The sequence below is a fragment of the Hesperophylax consimilis genome, chromosome 28 (genome assembly GCF_061612785.1).
Source record: "Hesperophylax consimilis isolate HC1 chromosome 28, BYU_Hcon_1.0, whole genome shotgun sequence".
NCBI classification, from domain to species: Eukaryota; Metazoa; Arthropoda; class Insecta; order Trichoptera; family Limnephilidae; genus Hesperophylax; species Hesperophylax consimilis.
The window spans coordinates 18,521,254-18,543,959 of NC_142863.1; the positions used below are offsets into that span (position 1 = coordinate 18,521,254).

Sequence of the window (22,706 nt, forward strand, 5' to 3'; positions counted from 1 at the left end):
TTTAAAATATTACACGACGTAGTGCATCGCCATAGATTCTCTTGCAAATTATGCAAGCTCTGTATCATGCAAGGAATGTCAACCCTTACCACAAGTGATTGGTCTGTTGCATTTTCTTCAACAGTCTTCTGAACACATGGAAAAGACTAAAATATATTATGTTGTAGAGAGGTTGACCAAAAATGAATTTTCGCATGAAATGCTTTGACTTTATCTTTAGCTGTTAAAATATTTTCTTCTCTACCTTGGAGGTTCTTGTTTTAAATTATTAATCTCAAGTGACCCACCAGGTTATCGTACTGTATATTATCTCTGGTTCCATGATATCTCAACACAGTGACAATTCAACACACCTTTAAAAAGTGATATAAAGTCATTAAAAAGGATGAAAAAAAATTAAACCTAACCTAACCTACATAACCCAGTTAATAATTTTTTTGTTTCATCAATTTCCATGACTTTATATAACTTTTTAAAGATGTGATGAATTATCATTTTGATGATTTATCCGGTCACCATTATCTCTGCCATTTCGTTGTGATTGTAAAAGCGCGCCAACGTGAAAAAAAATGTCTCTCTCCCTCGGATTTCTCTCGGATGCTGCCATTACCAAATGCACTCCACTCATAGACATATGAATTAATTCCTATGTCTGTGACTCCACTCAACTGTAATCGTATCGGTACATCCGAAAGTGATTTTTTATACATCGTGCTCGCAAGAAACAAGCGACAAATCAATAACAAAAATGATGAAATAACCTGGCAATGTTCAATGACACGGCTTATGATGACGTCACGAAGTATGACAGACCTGTTAACAGTAAACAAACATTTTGTGCAACAAAAGTTTCAACTGACACATTATTGTCATGCGATATTGAGCTCTTAAAAATTGTATTTTAGAGTTCAATATCGCATATAAGACATTGTTCCGAAGACACGATTTTCTACCATCTACATCTATACTCAGGGCTGCCAGTTCGCGGGGAATTCTCCAAACGGCGGGAATTCATAGGAATTTAAACCGATTGACTATTTTATGGGGAAAACCTTAATGAGGGGATTCTACAATAAGAAAACTGAAGTCAATAATTTCTTGAATATCCAACCCAATTGAAAAATAATATTTACATTTACAAATACCGGTCGGTGGCCGAGTTGACATCGCGTTAGGGTCCACCCAAACGTGGTGTGTTCAATTCCTCGGCTGGATAAGTCCTCCATCACAACACAAGCAACATTTTCAGCTTACTGTGGTGGTAGTAGGAGAGTTTAAAATATTGTCATGTTATTCGTAACCCGGGAATGTTTGTCTTTCTTTTAAAACAAAAACAAAAAATGAAAATGTACTGCAAACAATTTCGTTTTCTTTCAAAACAATTGACTAACAAATTTTCTATTTAAGTATTATTGACAAAATAGTAAATAATTGTTTGTTAACTTTCGGAGGTACGAATTATAAAGAGCTGTCGTTTTGTTTTCCCTAATTTGGGGATTTTGAACATCTAGTTTGGGTATTTTTGAACATGTGTATTGGCAACACTGTCTCAATATTTTTACTGTTCTATTTTTACTGTTTATCTGCGAGTGGTTTATTTATGGCCAATACATTACTTGCATGTATGTATGTGTCATTAATACATGACTCACACATCCTACTCAATGCATTACTCACACAATGTTTTATCCCAATATCGGGGACTCCCGCGATCCAACGATTCTCAAACTGTTATACATATAATGACCGAATTTTGCACTATAAACTACACTCACTGACGGTCAGACGTAAACTTTCTGACGTACTGCTCCTACACAAAATTATACATGCATCAGTTGATACACCAAACATTTTATCCCAAATTAACATCAATATACCATCAAGAAAATCAACAAGGAGGATGAAAGACATTTTCTATATTAAAGCCTACCACACAAATACAGGATATTTTTCCCCTGTACCGCGAACATTAAGAAATTATAACATTATACATGGCTCTAATAATGAAATAGACATTTTTAATGACCAATTTAAACACTTCAAAAAAAATGTATTACCTTTAATCATATTAAGCTGATATTGTGATGAAGCCCTTTATTTAAAGAGAAGCTACATTGTACCTACCTAATCAGTGTCTCACCAGTACAGGTGTGATAATAACAAATCGTTTATGAACATATTTTTATTTACCTTTTACCCATTCTTATTTGTTATATACTTGCATATTTAGCTTACATATTATTATAATAGATTAATATTAATATTACTTACATTTTCCGTTTGTTACTATTTTTGTTATTATCATTTTGTTATTATTATGTATTTAAACATCCATGTATATAAATTTTTGGGTACCATGCCCGTATTATGTACTTAAATTAAAAATAAATAAATAAAAATGACGATAAATAAAGTAAGTATTTTACTATAAAATGTTATTAAAGATTGTGGTTTTGCAATAAAATATACGTGTTATCTTATTCGTAATCACTGTCTAACTAAACGGCTACGCAATAAATAATCACCTTCAATCAATCAATAGAAATTATTAATTATTCCACAAATTGATACATGAACGCAATATTTTGGCATTTTTTTTAAATACCTACGCATTTATACGAAAACCTCGTATCCGTATAATAACTAAATTCATATGTGTATTCTATCTTTGTTTCACACAAGCTGTTGATTTCTAACAAATAAAATATATTCATTAAATGAATTAAAATAAATCATTTAACGTGAAATTTAAAAATGTTATCGTTTGAAAAAACATAGGTTTGTTGGGTTGGCGTAGTTGAATTCTCCAATTATTTGCTATTCATTAATTAGATACTATATTTAATCTAAGTATTCTTGCTACCAGCAAAATCAGTCTAAAATATTATAGCACTAGCTGACGTGCTCGACGTTTCTCTACTTTCTATAAACGTTTTATGTATATGTAAATCTTAAAGAAGTATTTCTTCAAATGACAATGAAATCTCTATCAAAATCCGTTTCGTAGTTTAAAAGAATAAAGAACACAAACAGACAGACGCGGATGGCGACTTTGTTACTATTTAGAAATAATTTTTCAGTAATCTTTTTATTTGTTTATAAAACAACTAATATTTCAATGTCTAGATTTATTACGTTTATAAAGTAGATCCAAAGATATCTCAATTTTAATCATTTATACGACATAGTAAAACACATTTATACGACATAGTAAAACACATTTATACTACATAGTAAAACACATTTAAACTACATAGTAAAAAAAAATTATACTACATAGTAAAACAGTTTTTTGTTTCTTATTTAAAGTTGAATCTATTCGAATTTCACATATGTTTTCGGTAATGAATTAATGCAAATCTCGGAAGCGGAAATTAACCTACACCTCCACATCCGATCGAGCTGAAACTCACCAGACAGACTCGTTATCGATTACAATGCATTCTATCAACTTTTGGTGGCAATACAAATATACGCATTTCTCTAAAATTGGAAAACATTACAGCAGTTGATATTCGAAATAAATATCGGTCCTACAATCGGGATTTGGTTCAGTTGTTAGCACAGTTGACTCGAACACTGGGGAGGAAGGTTCAATCCTCATTTTAAACAAAATAATATAATTTAACATTTTTTTTTAATATATCTATTAATGAAAATAGTGTCATAATGTCAACTATTCAAAGGGGTTTTTTTTTTTATTCTTTCATTTGAGGCTTTTACATTTCATGATTATTAAAGGTAGATAATGAAACAAACTGAGTACGAAATATATATTTTAGAACAATATAATATAATTACTTTATTTCGTTGGCTGAAATGTTATTTTTTTATAAAATCAAATAAATAGCAAATATAAATTAGAACATGGAACGACCCCCGTGGTCGAGGGTCAAATCCCTAAAAGCGCAATGAACATTATTAACTTAATTTGTGCCATTTTGCAATACCGCAGGTTTCAGACTGCATGGTGGTCTCAGTAGTGTCCTGGTAAACTTCCATTCCGAATCGAATAGTTGATTAAAGTAGCGCTTCAGTTGTGTTATGTGACCAGATACCGGATCCGAATAGACAGATACTTCCTCACCTTCCTTTCCACCAACTTCTTCCTCTCCACATTGCCTCAAAACCCCGATTGGAGGTGCCATAGTCCCACTGAATTTAACAACTGGGACTCAAGTGCGGTATTCACATTCTTCTTTAATTCTTAATTTATAATGAAAAAAAACATATCAATTAAAAAATTAGAAGGCAATTGAAAAATTATATCATGATATGGTAGAACTGTTTGAGAGTCTTGCGTTTTTGCATCCGTCAACGACGCTAACCTATAAAACCAGAACAAAAACAAAACTTATGACAGTCAGATTTTACTCTTTGGCGCGTTAAGTTTTTATCACGTTTGTACTAGTGCGATCATTGTATAATTTTGGTACAATCAGATATCAGAGTCATTTCGGATGTGACACAAAGAACAGGTTAAAACGAAGTGTAATTACCATAATCTGTGCCTATTAAAAGTGCAGCGGTCAGGTTAATATTTACCATTTTGTTGAAGTGTATTCGTAGTGTGACTGACAATGGAAGCAGAAAAAAATCATCAATTAGAGTCAGCTCTCCTGGCCTGCCGGTCCCGCGCAGACCTGAGACGGCTCCGGGGGATGGACTCTCCCTCCTTCCCTTTCATCACCTTGGCTTGCAAGCACAACAGGGCTGACTTATTGAAGTTTTTATTGAAGGACGACACCTCTGATGGTGCAGTTGTTGTTTCCCGCCAGTTTTCAGTGGAGATAGAAGATGAAGGACATGATGCCATCCGCTTCAGTAATGTGGAGCTCCTCCGCACACTTCTCGGGTCAGTAACTACTGAACTCTCGGAGCGACTCCTCTCCGAGTCTTACGAGGAATTACTTTTGATCAATGTCCTCTTGTCAGAGGAAATGCACCTGTTTGTACAATACAAGTTACTCGATCTACGTTTCTTCTTCAAAGGCGATGAAGCGCTTCCTGCCACTTCCATGGCTGATATCCAAGAACGCATCCAAATGCTTGTGGAAAATATAGCGCAAGTTAATACTTATACAGACGTGGACAGTCACTTTTTATACACAGCCAAGTTTATAGCTCAGAATATCCATATACTGAAACAGCATTTGAAGTCGACTTACAATATTTTGCCCTGGGAAGAAATGGAGTTCTGCTTGGTGAGCTTTGTGTCCGCCCACATTCGGAGACAAGAATTAAATTTATTTTATCTGTCCGTACTGAGGAAAGAGAGATTACTAAAGGAATTGAACACGTTCGCTTTTGCTTTGCAAGAGTTAAAGGAACACATTGAGTCTACAGATATCTGGGAACTTCGGAAATCGGTGATTCTTAGTCGCGAGAAGACTGCCGATGACATCAGCAGCAGATACCCACACTTGTACGCTGACTATAAGCAGGTGAGAGACATTTCTTCGCTCCACATTATAAACACATATCTAGACGCGGCCTTGCTGGCAGACCCTGCTACTAGACTCGGTCAGTTGACTATCAAGAGAGCCCTCCAGGTGACGGGAGAACATCTGAAGAACACATTGGACAGCCCCAAGCTCCCCCCAGCCGTGAGTGATCTTCTCCTCCTCTCTGCACCCAAAGAAACCAGTAAAGTGTTAAAGGACTTACGCAACTCTCTATCTCATCCACACCTAGAGTCAGAAGACCCTGTACTATATTCTAACATTCAAAATGACATTAAAAAGATTGCATCTGTCATCACTGACATAACATACTCCAGTAAAGTTAAAAAAATAAAGTTTTTGATGACCACTCACCAATTCTGACAGTGCAGATGAATTTCATGAAATTTCAAATGTCTTTCGTAATGTTGACATTGCGGATGTACAAGAAACAGATTCTGTTACAAGAGGTCACCGAAAAATTGAAGATTTGATTGTAGACATTATTATAAAAGTAGTAGATACTACTGCATATGAACAGAAGCTGTTTGCTGACATAAAAAATGTCCTTGAAACATCCAAAATACAACGAAATTTGACAATGATAGACTTTTCCACTTTGAAATCAATAGATTTTTTTTCTGACGTTTTAAATAGAAAGAGTAGAGAAATAAATGTCAATGTAATGAGGACCATGAAATTTACAGTTAGTAAAGCCATAAACAAGTTTTCATCTCAAGAAAATTGTATTGGAATTGAAAGAGATTGTTTACTAGCCGACCTATTATCCAAATTTTATAACAGCGTGTCTATGAGAATTAAACCAGAGATTGCCGTTCAAATAAAATTTTTGATAGCCAAAATTTATCTTACTGGATTATTTGACAAGGGTAATATTAAATATATTGATGTATATGGTAGACAATTATTTTTGGACGAATTCAATAAAAATGACCTAGGACAGAAAAAATGCAAAAGTGTTAAAAACAGTGGGGAGATAATTAGTAAACAACTCACTCAGAAATTAACTGAACTTGGGAAAATCGTACAAAGTCATAGAATGTGCGATCATTTAAATGACCGTTTTTCTTTACTCTACAAAGATAATATAACAAATAGATTTATGGTAGAAGGTCTAGTGCTTGATATTGTGTCCCTTTTAGATAGCTCCAAGTGTGTTCCCAACAATGGGCTGTATCTAGATGGGGACATGCCTCTGTTAAGCGGCAAGTGCTTACGCAACCATTTGGCTCACGGGAACGCCTTGGTAGACATTCTGCCAACTGATGCTTGGTCCGCTGTGCTCCTAAATGCCGTAAAACTTACTGAAAACAAAGACCTTTTATTGAACTGTAAAATAGGGAATATTTTAAAACATAATATAAAACAATTGAGACGGAGATACGAGCGGGGCTTATCCATTCTTAATAAACAGGAGGAAATGTGGAAGTCTCTGCTTGACGGAAACTTTGAGAAATTCGAATTAGGAATCGCGGGAGGAACTGATATATGTTCAAGAAATAGAGATTTGTCAACTACGCTACACTACGCTGCGCGGGGACCAAATATAAAAACTATCAAATTTTTGACTAAACAGAAAATGATTAACACTGAATCGAGAGATGTCAACGGTCACACCGCCCTGCACGTAGCCGCAACCTTTAGTCGAGATGTCGCTGTGAAATTCTTAGTGACCGAAATGGGAATTGCAATTAATCAAGTTGATGATGCCGGAAGGACACCGTTACACTTGGCTTCCCGAAATGGCCACAAGAAAACTGTTGTGACACTACTTTCACTGGGAGCCCATAAAAATATTAAAGATAATGGAGGATTTTCTCCTTTGTATTATGCGGTGATGAACAATTATTTAGATGTGGTCAAAATCCTCTTGGAGAAAGTTGCTACTGTGGATGAAAATAATGTTACCGGGAGCTTTACTTCCCTTCACACAGCCGCAGAATTCGGTCATGTAGAAATGGTACAGTACTTGCTGCTACATGAAGCTGAAGTCAATGCTAAGACTAGCCTAGGTGCCTTACCATTGCACCTGGCAGCTTTGAATGGTCACCAAGAAGTTGTTAAAGCTCTACTAGAGAAGGGGGCTCATGTGAATCTTAGGGAGCCGAAGGGGCAATATCCATTAGACTTTGCGGTAGAAAACAACCACGAAGAGACCGTCAAGATTCTCTTGAAGAAAGGAGCTTTTGTTAATAACGGAGACGTGACATACAATAACACCCCCCTCCACACAGCTGTTTCTAATGGCAACGCATTCATCGTAGAGCTACTGTTAAAATATAAAGCTAATGTCAATGCTAGAAGAAATGATGGCTTCACCCCACTTCACTTTGCCGCCGAGAGTGGACACGCAGATATAGTTGACCTCCTGTTGGAGAATGGAGCTCTGGCGGATAGCAGAGAAGAAAAAACAGGATCAACGGCATTACACGTTGCTGCCTGGTTTGGCAATAATTCTGTTATAGAGTCTTTAATCCAAAGGGGAGTCGACATTCATGGCCAAAACAGAGATCAAGAGACGGCACTGCACCTGGCTGCACTAGGAGGTCACCAGCAAGTGGTAGACATTTTGCTAGCTGCCGGAGCTAATGTAAATTCTGTAGACAAAGAAGGTTCCACAGCTCTGCATCTCAGTGCTAGAAATGGTCATGAAGCTATTTCAGAGGCTTTGATTAAAAAAATAGCTAAAATACAATGTAAAAATAATCGTCATTGTACACCATTGCACGAAGCCGCTGCTAAAACTTTCAACGAGAAAAGCATTCAAATGCTGCTGAAGTATGGAGCCGATGTTAATGAGAAAGGGGAGCTTGGTTGCTCAGCATTGCACCTTGCGTCGTTTGCTGGAAACAGTTTAGTGGTAGAAGCATTGCTTCAGGGAAAGGCGGATGTTGATGCCCAGGCCGATGGTGGTATTACTGCGTTGCAACTGGCTGTCAGTGGAAATCACAAGGCGGCTGTTGAAATATTGTTGAAGTATGGAGCGAACGTGAACCACTTGGATTCTACTGGTCTGTCTGTATTATGCGGCGCAGCAAGGAATAACAATAAGGACTTGTTGGACATATTGATTGCCAAAGGAGCCGATGTTAATGTTGGTGGAGGTCAACTTCTGTTATCTGCAATTAAAGCAGGACATAGACTTGTAGTTGATACTTTGTTGAAGAATAAAGATGTTGACATAAATATTACGGATCGAGATGAATCAAACCTCTTATGCACGGCTGCTTTAAGTGGTGATGAGTCAATAGCCAGGGCGCTGATAAAAAGGGGTATTAAAGTTACAGATTGCTTACAAAACGGTTCACCTTTACTCATTGCAATGTCGTTAGGACATAATGAGTTTGTCGAAGTTTTACTAGAAAATGGAGCTAATGTAAATCCCCTGGATCCTAATTTATCACCGCTGTATTTCGCGATCCAGTTGAACAATTCGTACGTAATGGAGAGATTACTTTACTGGGGAGCAAACTCTAATATCAGAGATTCGAAGAATAGATCTCCATTAGAGATGGCAATTCTTAAATCCCAAATTCAAAATACCTCAATATTATTGCAACAAGTAGGTTCTAGGATTAACGAGAGAGGCCCAGAAAACTGGACTTTGCTTCACATCGCGGCTCAAGCAGGTAATCTTGAAGTAATAAAACTCTTGATAGACAGAGGAGCAGATGTAAATTCTAGAAACATTCTAGGTTCTAAACCAATTCACATAGCCGCTAGAGACAGCCATCATCACATTTTGGCTTTCTTCCTGGAGCTTGGGATGAGTATTGATGATCCGGGATCCGCCGGCTGGACCATGATGCATTGCGCCGCTGCAGGAGGGCAGCTAGCTGTGGCTCAATACTTGATAGACAAACGTGTCAATATTAATTCCACTGATTTAAACGGATCCATGCCTATTCACTGCTCTGCCCAACAGGGATACTCAGAGATGGTCAATTTTTTATTGAATAGCGGTGCAGTGTATAATGCCATGGACAAACTTGGTAGAACCCCTGCAGATTTGACTAAAAGTCGAGATATTAAAGAAGTGTTGGAGTCAATTGGAAAACTGTTTAAGGCCGTCAAAAAAATGATGTTTCGATGGTTGGCTTTTTGGTTAAAGACTTGGAAAAATATATGGATGCAAAGAGTTCTGATAATGCAACACTTTTACACATCGCCTCCTGGAAGGGCTTTCAAGAGGTGTGTGACATTTTATTAAAGAGCAAAGCCAATCCCAATGCTGTCGGGAAGGGCGGCAATTCTCCTCTGCATTACGCATCCAAATACTCTCATCCGGGAATAGTTCAATCTTTGTTGAAAAATGGCGCAGCATACGACCTCAAGGCGGACAATATGAAGACTCCTTTAGATTTAGCAACACAAAATGATATCGTATCTTTGCTGCAAATAGTTGCACTTTTTTTCAAGAAAGTACACACCTGTGATATTAAGGTAATTAAAGAAATATCCAAAATAATGGATGTAGAAATCATAAAGGCGGTGATGAGGGCTTGCGACACCAATGGCAATACACTTGTGGTTGTTGCTATGAAATGTGGTTTCCCCGAGATAGAACAATTAAAGCAGGTTTCACAGGCAAATGTTCCAGACTCATTATACACGGTGGAAACAATGTTAATGCTTGAAAGGTTTACAGAAGCCATACATATTTTAAAACATCTGCTTGATGAGAGAATCGAAATTTTGGGAGAGGATAATCCGGGAACGCTGGACATCCAATATGAAATAGCTGTAGCATTGTACAAGCAAAGTAAATATTTTGAAGCCATGCCCATGTTGGAAGATATCTGTAGGAAGAGAGTGGAAGCATTTGGTCCTCACGACCCCGTCTCCCTGGAGACCAGGAGTACCGTGGCTTTATTATTACACCGGCTTGGAAGGAACACGGAGGCCTGGGACATGTTCCAGGAAGTTATGCTGTGGCAACAGGAAGTGCTGGGGGAAGGGCATGAGCAACTAATGCTTACTAAAACCCACGCAGGGCTTGTGCTTCATGCCCTTGGGAAACTCGAAGACGCCTTGTGCTTGAACATGCAAGTTTATAAAAGATATAAAAACACCTTAGGTTCCCATCACCATGACACTCTGCGTCTTCAAAATAACATTGCCATGGTGTTGAATGGTCAAGGAAAGCACGATGAAGCCTTTGCTATATATCAAACCGTTTACGAAACTAGAAAAATGATTCAAGGACTGAATCACTCCGAGACTCTCAGAGCCAGGCGCAATATGGCAACTGTTCTTATGAGGCAAAATAATTATGATGAAGCTTTGAAAATCCTTCAGGAAACATTAGCTATTCAGAAGAATGTGTTTGGACTCAATCACAGTGACTCTGTTTATACTAGGTAATATTTTTCAATGTACCTAGAGAGTTATCCGATGAGAGCTTCCTGAATAGCGCTTTAGCTGGAATTCCAAACATGGAGCAAATGGACACTGGAGAGATGATTTCGAATTGCCGACTCAGCCATTTGGCTGGCGCTCGATCTGGCTCAACCTGTCATCGAGTGTATGAGGTTCCGGCTAAGCTACGTCATCTGTTAGTAGAACAGGAACGGGTATTCGTGGATTGGACGGTGTGCCGTGTACGAGATTTTATAGGGCTTACTGTGTGCTCTAATTGCCAGATGACTGGACATTCATTCAAATTTTGTAAGGAAAAACCAAGATGCGCTCACTGCGCCAAGGAAGGACACGGACGTGAATCGTGCCCAAGCGCTGAAGCCAAGCCGGTATGTGCAACATGCACGAGGTTCGGTAAGGCCGCGGACCACCCGACGGGAGACAAGGAATGCCCAGCTTATCAAGCAGCACTATCCAGGGACTTGGCAACCATCGACTATGGCTTTAAATAATTATATAGAAGATGACTGTGAAGTGGACTTTATAAGAACAAACAATTTGAATCAATGGGTAAAAATGAAACGTAAAAGTGAGATAGGAGATTTAATTTGCATCCAAGTTAATATTAGATCAATATGTAAATATTGGGATGTATTACATGTATACTTAAATAGTTGCTGGGAGTTTGTAGACATTTTAATGCTATGCGAAACTTCCATACAAACTGACCTTATTGATTTATATGAGATACCGGGCTACACATGCTATAACTATTGCCGCACTAACAAGTCAGGTGGGGGCATTCTACTATATGTTCGGAATAATATTGTATTCAAACAAAAACAACTAGAATCGTTTTATTTTGAAAATGTATTCGGTGTAATTACTCTTCCAAATAAAGAAAATATTAGTATTTTAGCAATATATCGACCGCCGAATCTTAGCAAACAATCATTTATTGGGGAAATAACATCTGTTTTGACAAGTTTCATAGATCCTCTCGATAATGTTTTGTTCTTTGGGGATGTTAATCTAAATTTGATGAATTACCAAGATCCTGCTGTAATCTCATATGAAAATATTCTAGCTAGCAATTACTTAATCAAGTGTATAGACGGCGTGACTAGAGAAGCAATTGTAGACGGACGCGTTACACGCTCATGCATCGATCACATTTATGTTAGGTACAATAACGGGCATAAACAAGTGGACGCGTTATCAGCGTGCGTATGCGAGATTGCTATAGCAGATCATTACATGGTCGCAGTTAATATTAAATATGACGAGCAAAAGGAACCTTTAAACATTGCGAAGGAGATTATTGTTTTGTCCCAAAAACGTATAGACAGCCAAATACATAAAATAAATTGGAATTCCTTACTTGATGAACAAGACAGTATTACACTGTATCAAAAAATTAAAAACAATTTTATTAACCTATACGAAAGATGCACAGTATCATTCCTGAAAAAACCGAATAAAAGACCAAACAGGATCAAAAATTGGATAACTACTGATATTTTAGAGAAAATTAAAAAAAGAGATTTGCTATTTCGAAGGTGGAAGAATTCACCAACCAATAAAAATTACGAAAATGAATACAAGGCCTTTCGAAATAATGTTAACAAACTAATTACTAAACAAAAATCATATTTTTTTAAAGATAAATTTAAAACATGTTTCAATAATACTAAAAAAACGTGGGATGAGATAAATAAAATTTTAGGAAGAAAAACTAAAAGCAATTGTGATGAAGTCATCTCGCGATATGTGATAAAAGATCAGACAGTGGAAAGTGTAACTAACCAATATGTGAATTATTTTTCAGATACTATATGTCATATGTTGCACAAGTGTGATTTTAAAGCATCTAATATTGATACAGTAGAATTACCTCACAGTATGTACCTACCTAAAGCAACTATCACGGAGATAACAAATATTGTTAAAAAAATTAAAAACTCAAAATCTGCTGCAATGGATAGTATAAGAATGCACGACATAAAAAAACATATAAATATTTTAGCCCCAATTATTACGCACTTAGTAAATAGACTTATTATTCAAGCAGAAATACCTGATGATCTAAAGTGTGCTATAATTAGACCTATTTACAAAGGTGGAGTACACTCAGAGATAGGAAACTATCGACCTATCAGTATCTTGCCTGCACTTGAAAAAATCTTTGAAAAATATATTTCTTTAAAATTAAACAAATACTTACAGAAATTTTCCATTATAGACAAAAATCAATATGGCTTTCAAAAGAAAAAGAGTACTGAAATATTATTACAGGATTTCTCGAATTATGTAAATAATGAATTAAATAAAAAAATGCATGTTTTAGTATTATTTATCGATAATTCCAAGGCGTTTGACACAATTAATCCGCAAAAATTATTAAATATTCTAGAAGCAATAGGAATCAGAGGAAATCTACTAAATTTATTTAAAAATTATCTATCTAATAGACATATCTGTGTAAAAATATTTGAAAAACTGAGTGGGAAAAAAAAAATGTACGCCGGTGTCCCGCAGGGGTCAATTTTGGGACCCACCCTCTATATAATATTTGTATCAATAATGAGTAAACTATTCTCACATGTTAAACACTTTGTATATGCTGACGACACGGCACTGGTCATATCGGATGAACAATTATATACTGCGATTAAATATATGCAAGAAGACTTTATATCTCTGATTAAATGGTGTCATGACGTAGGATTAATTATAAATACAAAAAAAACTAAACTCATGCACATAAGATCTCCACATGCAAAAGTTTCCATCATGCCTGAAATAATTTCTCATAACTTTACCTGCATCCATCAAAATATTGTGCAGCCCTGCTCATGCGAAACGATTGAGCTAGTAAACGAATATGTTTATTTGGGCGTGACTGTTGATTGCTACTTTAAATGGGACATACAAATACACAAAATTTGTAAACGGCTGCGGGCGATAGTGGGTAGAATATACAAATTGAAGTGTTTCGTTCCTGTGAATACCTTAAGAATTATTTACATGTCACTCGCGGAATCAACTTTAAGATATGGAATAACCACTTGGGGACATTCTTGCAAAACAAATTTAAATTACGCACAATCAATACAAAATTCTATCGTTAAATTACTAGTTAAAAAAAATATTTTTTCGCAAAGACGAAACATTTCACTTTTGTATCAAAATTTAACAGTTTTGCCGGTGCAGGCCTTATTGTGGTATAAAATATTAATTCAGCACATATCTGACTCTGAGTATAAGAGGAAAGTTGAACATGGGCACAATACTAGGTTCACAAAGAATGAAGGCATGCTTGTACCTAAACATAATAATAAATACGGACAGCGAACCCTTGAGTATAATGTGCCTAAAATATATAATATGCTACCTGGTAATATTAAGAAATGCGAATTTCCAAATAGAGTCAGATATTTGCTGAAAACGTGGCTACTAAGTAGAAATAATTTGTATTAGGCGATTTAATGTGTAAGTTTATTGTTATTGTATAAATTAAGGTCTAAGTTGTAATCTGTAAAAAGTTGTAATAAAAATCCTGTTTGACAAACTACTTAACTGTAGTTTAACGGGATATATATGAAATAAATAAAAAAAAATAAAAAAAAAACTCAAAATCTTATGAAGTGCCTATATCTGAATCAGAAAAATGTACACGATGCCCTGAAGGTTCACAAGGGGGGGTTGAATGCGAAGAATGTCACGTTTGGCCCCAACCATTCAGATTTCGCAAAGCTTGATGGACTTCTTGATATTATAGATAAACAATTAAATTTAAATTTGGATTTAGATGTCGGCTATGTTCCTCCTTGTGATGTTAATTTACTAAAAGCAGCCAGTGTAGGGGATGTGGGCGAAGTTGGTAACTTAATATCGTCGTCGTAGAAGTTTCTGGAAACCCTTACCCAAAACATGAAGTCGAACCATAGAAGTCGCTGAAAAATTATTCAAAACCTAGTCCCCCTCAGCACAGGATCTCCTAGTGAGGAGGACTATAAAAATCTATATCAATTAATCATATAAATATATATAATTCTTATAAAAATGTTTAAAAAAATGTAATATAGTAACTAAATAAAAAAAAAAAATAAAAAAAAAAAAATAGTGAATGGATCGGATGTGAACACTGCGGATAGCGAGGGTAGAACGGCTCTGCACTTTGCCGCCACGGTGGAGGTTATGGAGCTGTTGCTGGACAGTGGAGCCGACGCTACTGCCGTGTCACAGAAGGGGAACACCCCCCTGCACCTCGCCACGTCTCGAGCTTGCGGACAAATGGTCCGTTTCTTATTGCAGAACGTTAAGAAGACCAAACCCAGTGCCTACCATAAGTTTATCAATGCTAAAACTGTAGTGCACGGTTCCACAGCTCTGCATGTTGCTGCTAAGAAGGGCATCACTGATATTGTGAGTTGCCTGTTGGAGCACGGTGCGTGCTACAACAGTCGAAATAGAAGCGATGATCGCACGCCTCTGCAATGTTCTCGCAGTCCCTCTGTTACCCGACTGCTGCGTTTAGCCGAGGATGTGTTTGCGATGGCGGGGCGGGGCGGCACTGTGCTTCCTCAGGGAGACAAGAAGCATTTGGCGGCGGTGATGAACTCGAGAGATATAGAAAACAGGACTCCCCTACAGCTGGCCGCAGCTCATGGCCATACCGCCACTGCCAGACTTCTTGCTGGGCTTTTAAAAACACTGGATTAATCTCAGTGGCGGATCCAGGGGGGGGGGTCACGGTGGTCATGACCCCCCCCCTGGGCCCCAGCCCAGGGGGGGTCATGACTACCTAGGTCCTGGGCCCATCCAGGACCTAGGTGGACCACTAATTAAAATTGTTAAACATAATATTTTTATATATTTTTTGTCACAATATAAATTTTATTTAAGTACTTTCAATATTTAATTAATTTAATATAATACTTTGTTTGACGGCAAACGCATTATTCGGGAACGAACGCATCGAAAATTCGAATGTTACCGCGTCACCGCGCACCGCCACCGGCGCGCGCTTCTGCCGCCACCTTTCATATTATTATGACACATTTCGTGTAACCACGTGTGACGCTTGCGCGCGCTTTGTTTCGACTAACGTCTAGCGTCTAGCAAAACCTAACCTCAATCGGAACGACTAAACTTTATTAATAAAGTGTTTACTTTTATTTGTTTACTAAGTTAAAAAAAATAAGTTCCAATATAAGTAATAGTGTTCTTAAAAACTGTTGCTGCAAATTCAATTCATTACAAGAAATGGTAAGTAATCTAATCAGTTTCTTCATTATGCCAGTGTATGTGTGTTTAAACTCAAATGTTATTTGTTAATGTTCTAAGGCTGGGGTTAGACTCGTAAGTTTTTTTCCTGTAAATCGCTCTTGAAGGCGAGTTTGGCCAAATTCCCAATGTAAACGACACCAAAAGTCACTTAACGTAATTTTAGTAAGTTACAGAACTTATTCTTTCGGAAGTTTTTTGACAGGTCTGGACAGGTCTAACGCGCCCGCGCGAATTACCAGCCTTCCTATACTTCCTAAAGCAATTCTTAAGGCGAGACACAACCTCGTTCATCGAGGTTTTGCCCAAGGCTAACATTTTAATTTATTTCGGCGAAATTATAATTGAATTTAAAAAAAATAAAATTATGCCGCACGAGGGATGCAAGTTATTTATATTTTAGATTAATAAAACAATACCTTACAATTAATATATTTTACGTTCAAAGATTTTAAAACTTTATAACCCGTGTATAACTATAAAGTTAGCGGACTTAGCGGTAAGTACCAGATTTTATTTTTCTAGATGATGAATTAATAACTTCGGAAGTGGACACATTTTTAATATTTGTAACAAATTCTTCAGAATCAATTAAAATGAAGGCTAAAAGTGTGGATAGATTTTTTTACTAAGATTACGAAAACGTTAGTAATTTTTTTTAGAAATGCATAGTATTATTTTTAATGATGGATTTTGAATGAAAATGTTCCGTCTCCGATTGTGTTCCCTTAATTTTGTAAAATTCCACACTGATTATTTTTTTTATACGGCAACACTTTGATATCCGGCGAATTTTTGAATTTGACGTTTAACGTTCACTAGATTTATTGTTTGTTCTCTGCGAACTTAACCACTTAACCTTTGATTTGACTTTTTGCATGAGTAGGTGGTTTGGTATATTTATGCTTTTTGCTAAATATGGCGGTGTTTTGACAGATGTTATGAACAGAACTCCGTACAATTTCATGCCATTTTTGTGACATTCGTGTGGAAAACGTTCTTTTTAAATGACTTTCGGCTAGTTAATTACCGTTTTTTTGCACATATAAAATTATGTCCCGTCTTTCCGGTTTATAAAAAATGGTCTGATTTTTCGAGTTGAAATTTTAAAAAAATCACCAGGGTTTCAAAAATACGATTAAAAAAAAATACGGAACGTCTTAGAATATTTAGTAGTAGCGCCCTTCGTGGCAGCAGGACGCGTCCTAACGCTTCCTCCAACCGCTTTGTGTTTTTTTAGTATTTTCAAGGGAAATGAGGCAACATCCCTTTGAAATTATTTTTAAAATCAATCCATCAACATTTGAACTTAAATAAAAATAAACTTAATAATTATTAGAACTTTATAATATGTGATTTGAGTGCAGTGTTTTAAAGTGAATATTCTGAAATTTGCTCAAAAATATCGGACTTTCGAAACGAACGGCGACCGGTAAATGCACTCCAGATGTTATCAACAAAATTCTCGGAAACTGGGCAAGCTTGGACACTGGCAAGTTTTTTTTACTAAGCCCAGGGCAATTTATTACCCAACCGTCGCTTTTTATTGCGGACAGAATGCACCACTTCAACAATTACCAGGAACAGGATTACATGGAGATAAATGATGGACTTGCCAAACGTCACAGCGGTGCTGCCAGGTTCTCTTATCTATGTGAGGTGTCAGCGCTTTATTAGCAGCATATACATACCTGGACGCTGTTGTTGGACGCGGTGGACTCTCTTACTGCAGCAGCTGGTCCAGTTCCTTCACCACTTAGGATTCTTGCTGCAGAGTCTCCATCTTCTATCTTCGTAGAACGTCACAGCGGTGCTGCCAAGGTCTGGTATCTGTGAGAGGATAGTGTGTCAGCGCTTTATTAGCAGCAGACACATACCTGGACGGATGACGAACCTCGTGCTGGCACTGTTGCCGGACGCGGTGGACTCTTTCGCTGCAGCAGCTGGACCAGTTTCTTCACCACCTGGGATTCTTGCTGCAGAGTCTCCATCTTCTATCTTCGTGTCACCTGTTCCTTTACTTCATTTTACTTAACTTAACTTCACTCTATTTTTGTAATATTTATATTTTCTGTAATACCTGCATCAACTGTAAAGCGCCCCTGAGGTGATATCTCACAAAAGCGGCGCTATACAAATTATCCAATAATAAATAAATAATAAATTTGCCTAAACCGGATTTTTTTTTAAATGAGATGCATGTGGCCTATTATCGGTCCAATCCTTTCTAATCCTAATGTTTCTGTTTTTAACATTTACGGCCAATTATTAATCAGGCCAAAATATGACGGTGCAAGGCGCTCGGTTTTAAAATTTATAAAGCACAAGAATCGAAATATTTCCAGCGTTTATATTCCTCTTAAATATGGAAGTACAGTACTTACATTTATTAATAACATTTGCTGCACACGATTGGTCCTAAAGGAGTTCAAATTTTTAATTCATTCGGCCTCACTATTGAGAAGAGCACGCTGGAAGGCATTATTCTACTCTTCGATAGACTGGATAGACACTTCATACCTACAGTGAATATTACAGTGGAACGATTCAAATTCTTTACCAGGAAGCAAAGAAATAACGGTCAACAAGCTGTTATTATTTGTCTATTTTGTCGTGACAAGCAAAGTGTTACAATAATAATGTCGAGTCAAATTCTGCAAATGCAGAATGCTACGGATATGGTTGGCGAGTGGAAACGTTTTAAGCAATCATTTCTTTTATATATGATGGCGAATAACTACAACGAGGAAAAGGAAATTCAAAAAGTTGCAAGATTCCTACACACAATACTATGTTGAAGACACACCTGACACAATGTTATATTGTGGTGAAATAAGAACACGATTAATAATTGTAATCTGTACTGTATTGGTTGACAATTGACATTACACGAGCCTACGCCGCCCGGGCTTGCGGAGCAAAAGACAATCTTAATGATATACCTAGTGTTACCATATCCAACAATACCTACAATACATTACTTGTATATATTATTATCAAAATTAAATTATAACTTCTTGTAACTGTAACTGACCGGACCTAAGTCCTCCATCACAACACAAGCAAGCATTTTCGGCTTTCTGTGGTGGTGGTAGGAGTTATTGTTGGGTTATTCGTAACCCGGGAATGTTTGTCTTTCTTTAAAAAAAAAAAAAAAAACTTGACCACGACTACGTGACCCCCCCCCCTGGCGCCAAAGCTGGATCCGCCCTTGATTAATCTATGGCAACACTGGGCTTCTATTTTATGCTGAGGGTGTTTGTGTTTTTAGTTAGTATTCACAGTTCATGCAAAGTCGTGTAATACTTTATTACAAAGATTTCAATGCGCAGACATTATATGTTTCCTGGGCGAATTATTTAGCGAAAAATCTATTTATTTTATGTAAGTAATTGGTTTAGTTTCGTTAATAATTACCCATTTTTTTAAAAGTAATTCAATATCAAATTTAATTTAACATTTGTTTCAAAAATTTTAAACAAATGGTTCAAAGGATGCATCCCTGTATTATAATATCTTTGGATGCCACTGACTTAACAAAGCTAATATAATAATGTTCCGAGTACCAAATCGTACCACGAGACTTCCTGAGTTGTTCTTTGTTAATTATTCGAAAACAAACTAGTTTATTCATTCCCAGTCTGAGAGCTACATAGTTTTAGAAAAAAAATCAGTTATGTTGATATTTCCATTTATTCCATAATAAAATTGTATCAGACGTAATCGTGTGACACATAAGACTGTAAGGGGCCGGTGATCCCAATCTGTGGAGGCGTAAGATGTCTTCCTTCAGTGGCGTGGAGGGGTAGAACGGGGCCGTCTCTGATGCCGTTGTAGCTGGTCCGAATGCTGTTTTCGCGTCCTTGATGCTGATTCCGGGTCTGGTCCGAAGGGGTAGGCAAGTCCGTGGTCCAGGGTGAAGCGGGGGTCAGAGTGAAAGAGGGCGAGTAGAAGCAGAAGTCGGAGCGAGGTAGAAGGCAGAGCAGAGAGAGAGGTGTTGAGCTGGTGGTGGTTTCTGGTTATCTGCCGTTTTGAGCAATATTTTTGGCGGGCGCGCGGACGCTCACACGGGCCCACTTTCTCTTTGATTCCTGGAATCCGTGAGCCGTGTAGCGACGCTATCGCGGCGCCCCCCGGGCCGTCTACCGCCGCTCGGCCGGTAGTTTCTTTGTTTGGGCACGATCCTCAGAACCGTGCCCGTGGGACGTAATGACGGCGTACCACCGGTCATTTGTGACGCTATGACGGCGCATGGCGCACGGCACGGCTTCCCACTACGTTTTGGCACGGTTCTAACAATCGTGCCCGAATTAAATTATGATTTTACCAGCTCTCACAATACTTCTCTGCCCGTATACCTCCAGCCAAGCTCCGACGTTCATTTATTGTAACAATTTTACATTTACATAACAATTTTACAAATTTCTACATTATTTAGGGTTTACAGGTTAATTTTACATACATTTACAGGCAGTTTATTCAATTTAAAGACAGGCAAAGTTAAGGCAAATGGCAGATTTTAATATGGGGCGACCGCGTCCGATACCGGAGCAGTACGTCCGTTACACTCCCCCCGTGGAGCTCGGCTACACTCTTTGCAAGCGGCGTGCTGCGACATGGTCCCCGGCGGCATTTCCGGTGGCATGGTCCCCGGTGGCATGGTCCCCGGCGGTATGGTTCCCGGCGTTATGGTCCCCGGCGGCATGGTCCCCGGCGGCATGGTCCAGGGCGTTGGCAGCGAGGCTGGTGGGGCGGTGTCCGGACAAACCATCCTCAGTGTTGTCCCGAGCTGGCGGGCGGCCCGCTGATGTTCGACCGAGCTGCTCGGCCGCGCTGCTCGGCTTTTTTCGGTGAGGCCCGACCGCGGCACCGCGTTGGTCAGCCGCTTCAGGAACGCGGCAGGCTGCACCACGGTGGCCGCGTGCGTCTGGTCGGCCACCTTACCCAACCACAAGAGGCGTAGGGCTAACGGCATCTTCGAGACGATCTCGCTGAGGAGGGCCGGGTTAGAGAGGTAATCACCCCGCAGGTTCCCCAGCGAAGCCACGATGTTCTGCACCGTGCCCGAGAACTCCACCAGAAGCTCGGTCGATGCGTCCTCTTGTAGTCGGGTCAGCCGCTTTATCCTATCGAACATGACAGCCGCGACAGAGTGCGCGCCCCCAAAGCGGTGCTCCAGGACATCCATAATTTCCGGCACCTGCGCCGGGTCCAGGAGGAGAGGGCTGACGGCTTCTCGTGCCTTTCCCTTCAGGGCACGCTGCAGCCGCATCAGATTCTCGGCCGCCGTCATCCCGCAGGTGGCTGTCGACTGGAGGAATCGCGCCTTCCAGGCTTGCCACTCTATGGCGTCGCCAGCGTAGGCCGGCAAGTCCTTTGCGCTGGACTGCTGGGCGATGAGGGATGCCATCCGCTCATCTTTGGGATGGTAGCGAGGTGTGCCACCGGCCTGGGACTGCCGGAGGGCGTCGGCGAACATGGCCGTCACCTGGACGAGAGGGACACTCCCTTGATGCACCCAGTCTCGTGTCTGCCTCGCTGCCTCATCCGCTCGGTTGCAGGCCCCATATCCGTCAGCGGGGGGCTGCGATGGCGAGTTTCCGCTCGGGGCAAATGCTGGGAACTGGGCGGGCCCGCGGGTCACACCGGGATAGCCGTACTGCGGCTCTGGTCCACCTCGCAGCGTCGCGGCGCCTGGGGAAGCGCCGTCCGTGAGTGGATCCGCAGCATGGTTTCTCTCCGTCCCGGTGTGAGCCCTCGAGGCGCGGCGCGAGCTCCCGAAAACATCTATAGGCTGGGCTGTAGTTTGTGGCACAGTGGGCTCTCCCCCCACTGTGTACGTAAGGCTGTGACCGGGGCCGCAAGGGGGCGCCGCAGTCTGCGGAAGGCCAGTGGTTTGCGCCTCCGCTGCGTAGCTCTCACTAGGTACGCTCGGAGGCGCCGGCGTCGGCGTCGGTTGGAAATCCAGCCACGGCGCTGTAGCTTGCAGAACAGTGGGATCTCCCCCCACTGCGTAAACAAGGCTGTGACGGGGGCCGCTAGAGGGCGCCGCAGTCTGTGGCAGGCCCACCCGTGGGCCAGTGGTTTGCGCCTCCGCTGCGTACCCCTGAGTAGGTACGCCCGGGGACGCTGGCGTTGGTCTGTAATCCAGCTGCGGCGCAGTGGTTCGCGCCTCCGCTGCATACCCGAAGCCGTGGGTGAAGCCGCTAGATGGCGCCGCCGTCAGTTGGTAGTTCGCTCGTGGTTCTGTAGCTTGCGGAACAGTGGGCTCTTCCCCCACTGTGTAGGCAAGGCTGCGACTGGATCCGCTAGAGGGCGCTGCAGTCTGTAGCAGGCCCACCCGTGGGCCAGTGGTTTGCGCCTCCGCTGCGTAGCTCTGAGTAGGTACGCCCGGGGGCGCCGGCGTCGGCGTCGGTAGGTATTCCACCCGTGGTTTTGTAGCTTGCCAAACAGTGGGCTCTCCCCCCACTGTGTAGGTAAGGCTGTAACTGGGGCCGCTCGGGGGCGCCGCAGTCTGTGGAAGACCCACCCGTGGTGCTGTAGCTTGCGGAACAGTGGGTTCTCCCCCCACTGTGTAGGCAAGGCTGTGACTGGGGC

General features: G+C 39.9%; 1 protein-coding gene across 1 annotated transcript in view; it reads left to right on the forward strand.

Moving 5' to 3' along the window:
• Positions 1 to 4,580: 4,580 nt before the first annotated feature.
• Positions 4,581 to 22,706, forward strand: part of LOC149410300 (uncharacterized) — a 38,015-nt gene continuing 19,889 nt past the window's right edge. Inside the window, exons 1-9 of the mRNA XM_089648985.1 lie at positions 4,581 to 5,646; positions 6,605 to 6,756; positions 7,339 to 8,566; positions 9,029 to 9,481; positions 9,574 to 10,822; positions 14,978 to 15,492; positions 20,664 to 20,901; positions 20,992 to 21,123; positions 21,252 to 22,432. Of these exons, the coding sequence (XP_089505111.1) occupies positions 4,581 to 5,646; positions 6,605 to 6,756; positions 7,339 to 8,566; positions 9,029 to 9,481; positions 9,574 to 10,822; positions 14,978 to 15,492; positions 20,664 to 20,901; positions 20,992 to 21,123; positions 21,252 to 22,432 (6,214 nt within the window). The remainder of the gene's footprint in view (positions 5,647 to 6,604; positions 6,757 to 7,338; positions 8,567 to 9,028; positions 9,482 to 9,573; positions 10,823 to 14,977; positions 15,493 to 20,663; positions 20,902 to 20,991; positions 21,124 to 21,251; positions 22,433 to 22,706) is intronic.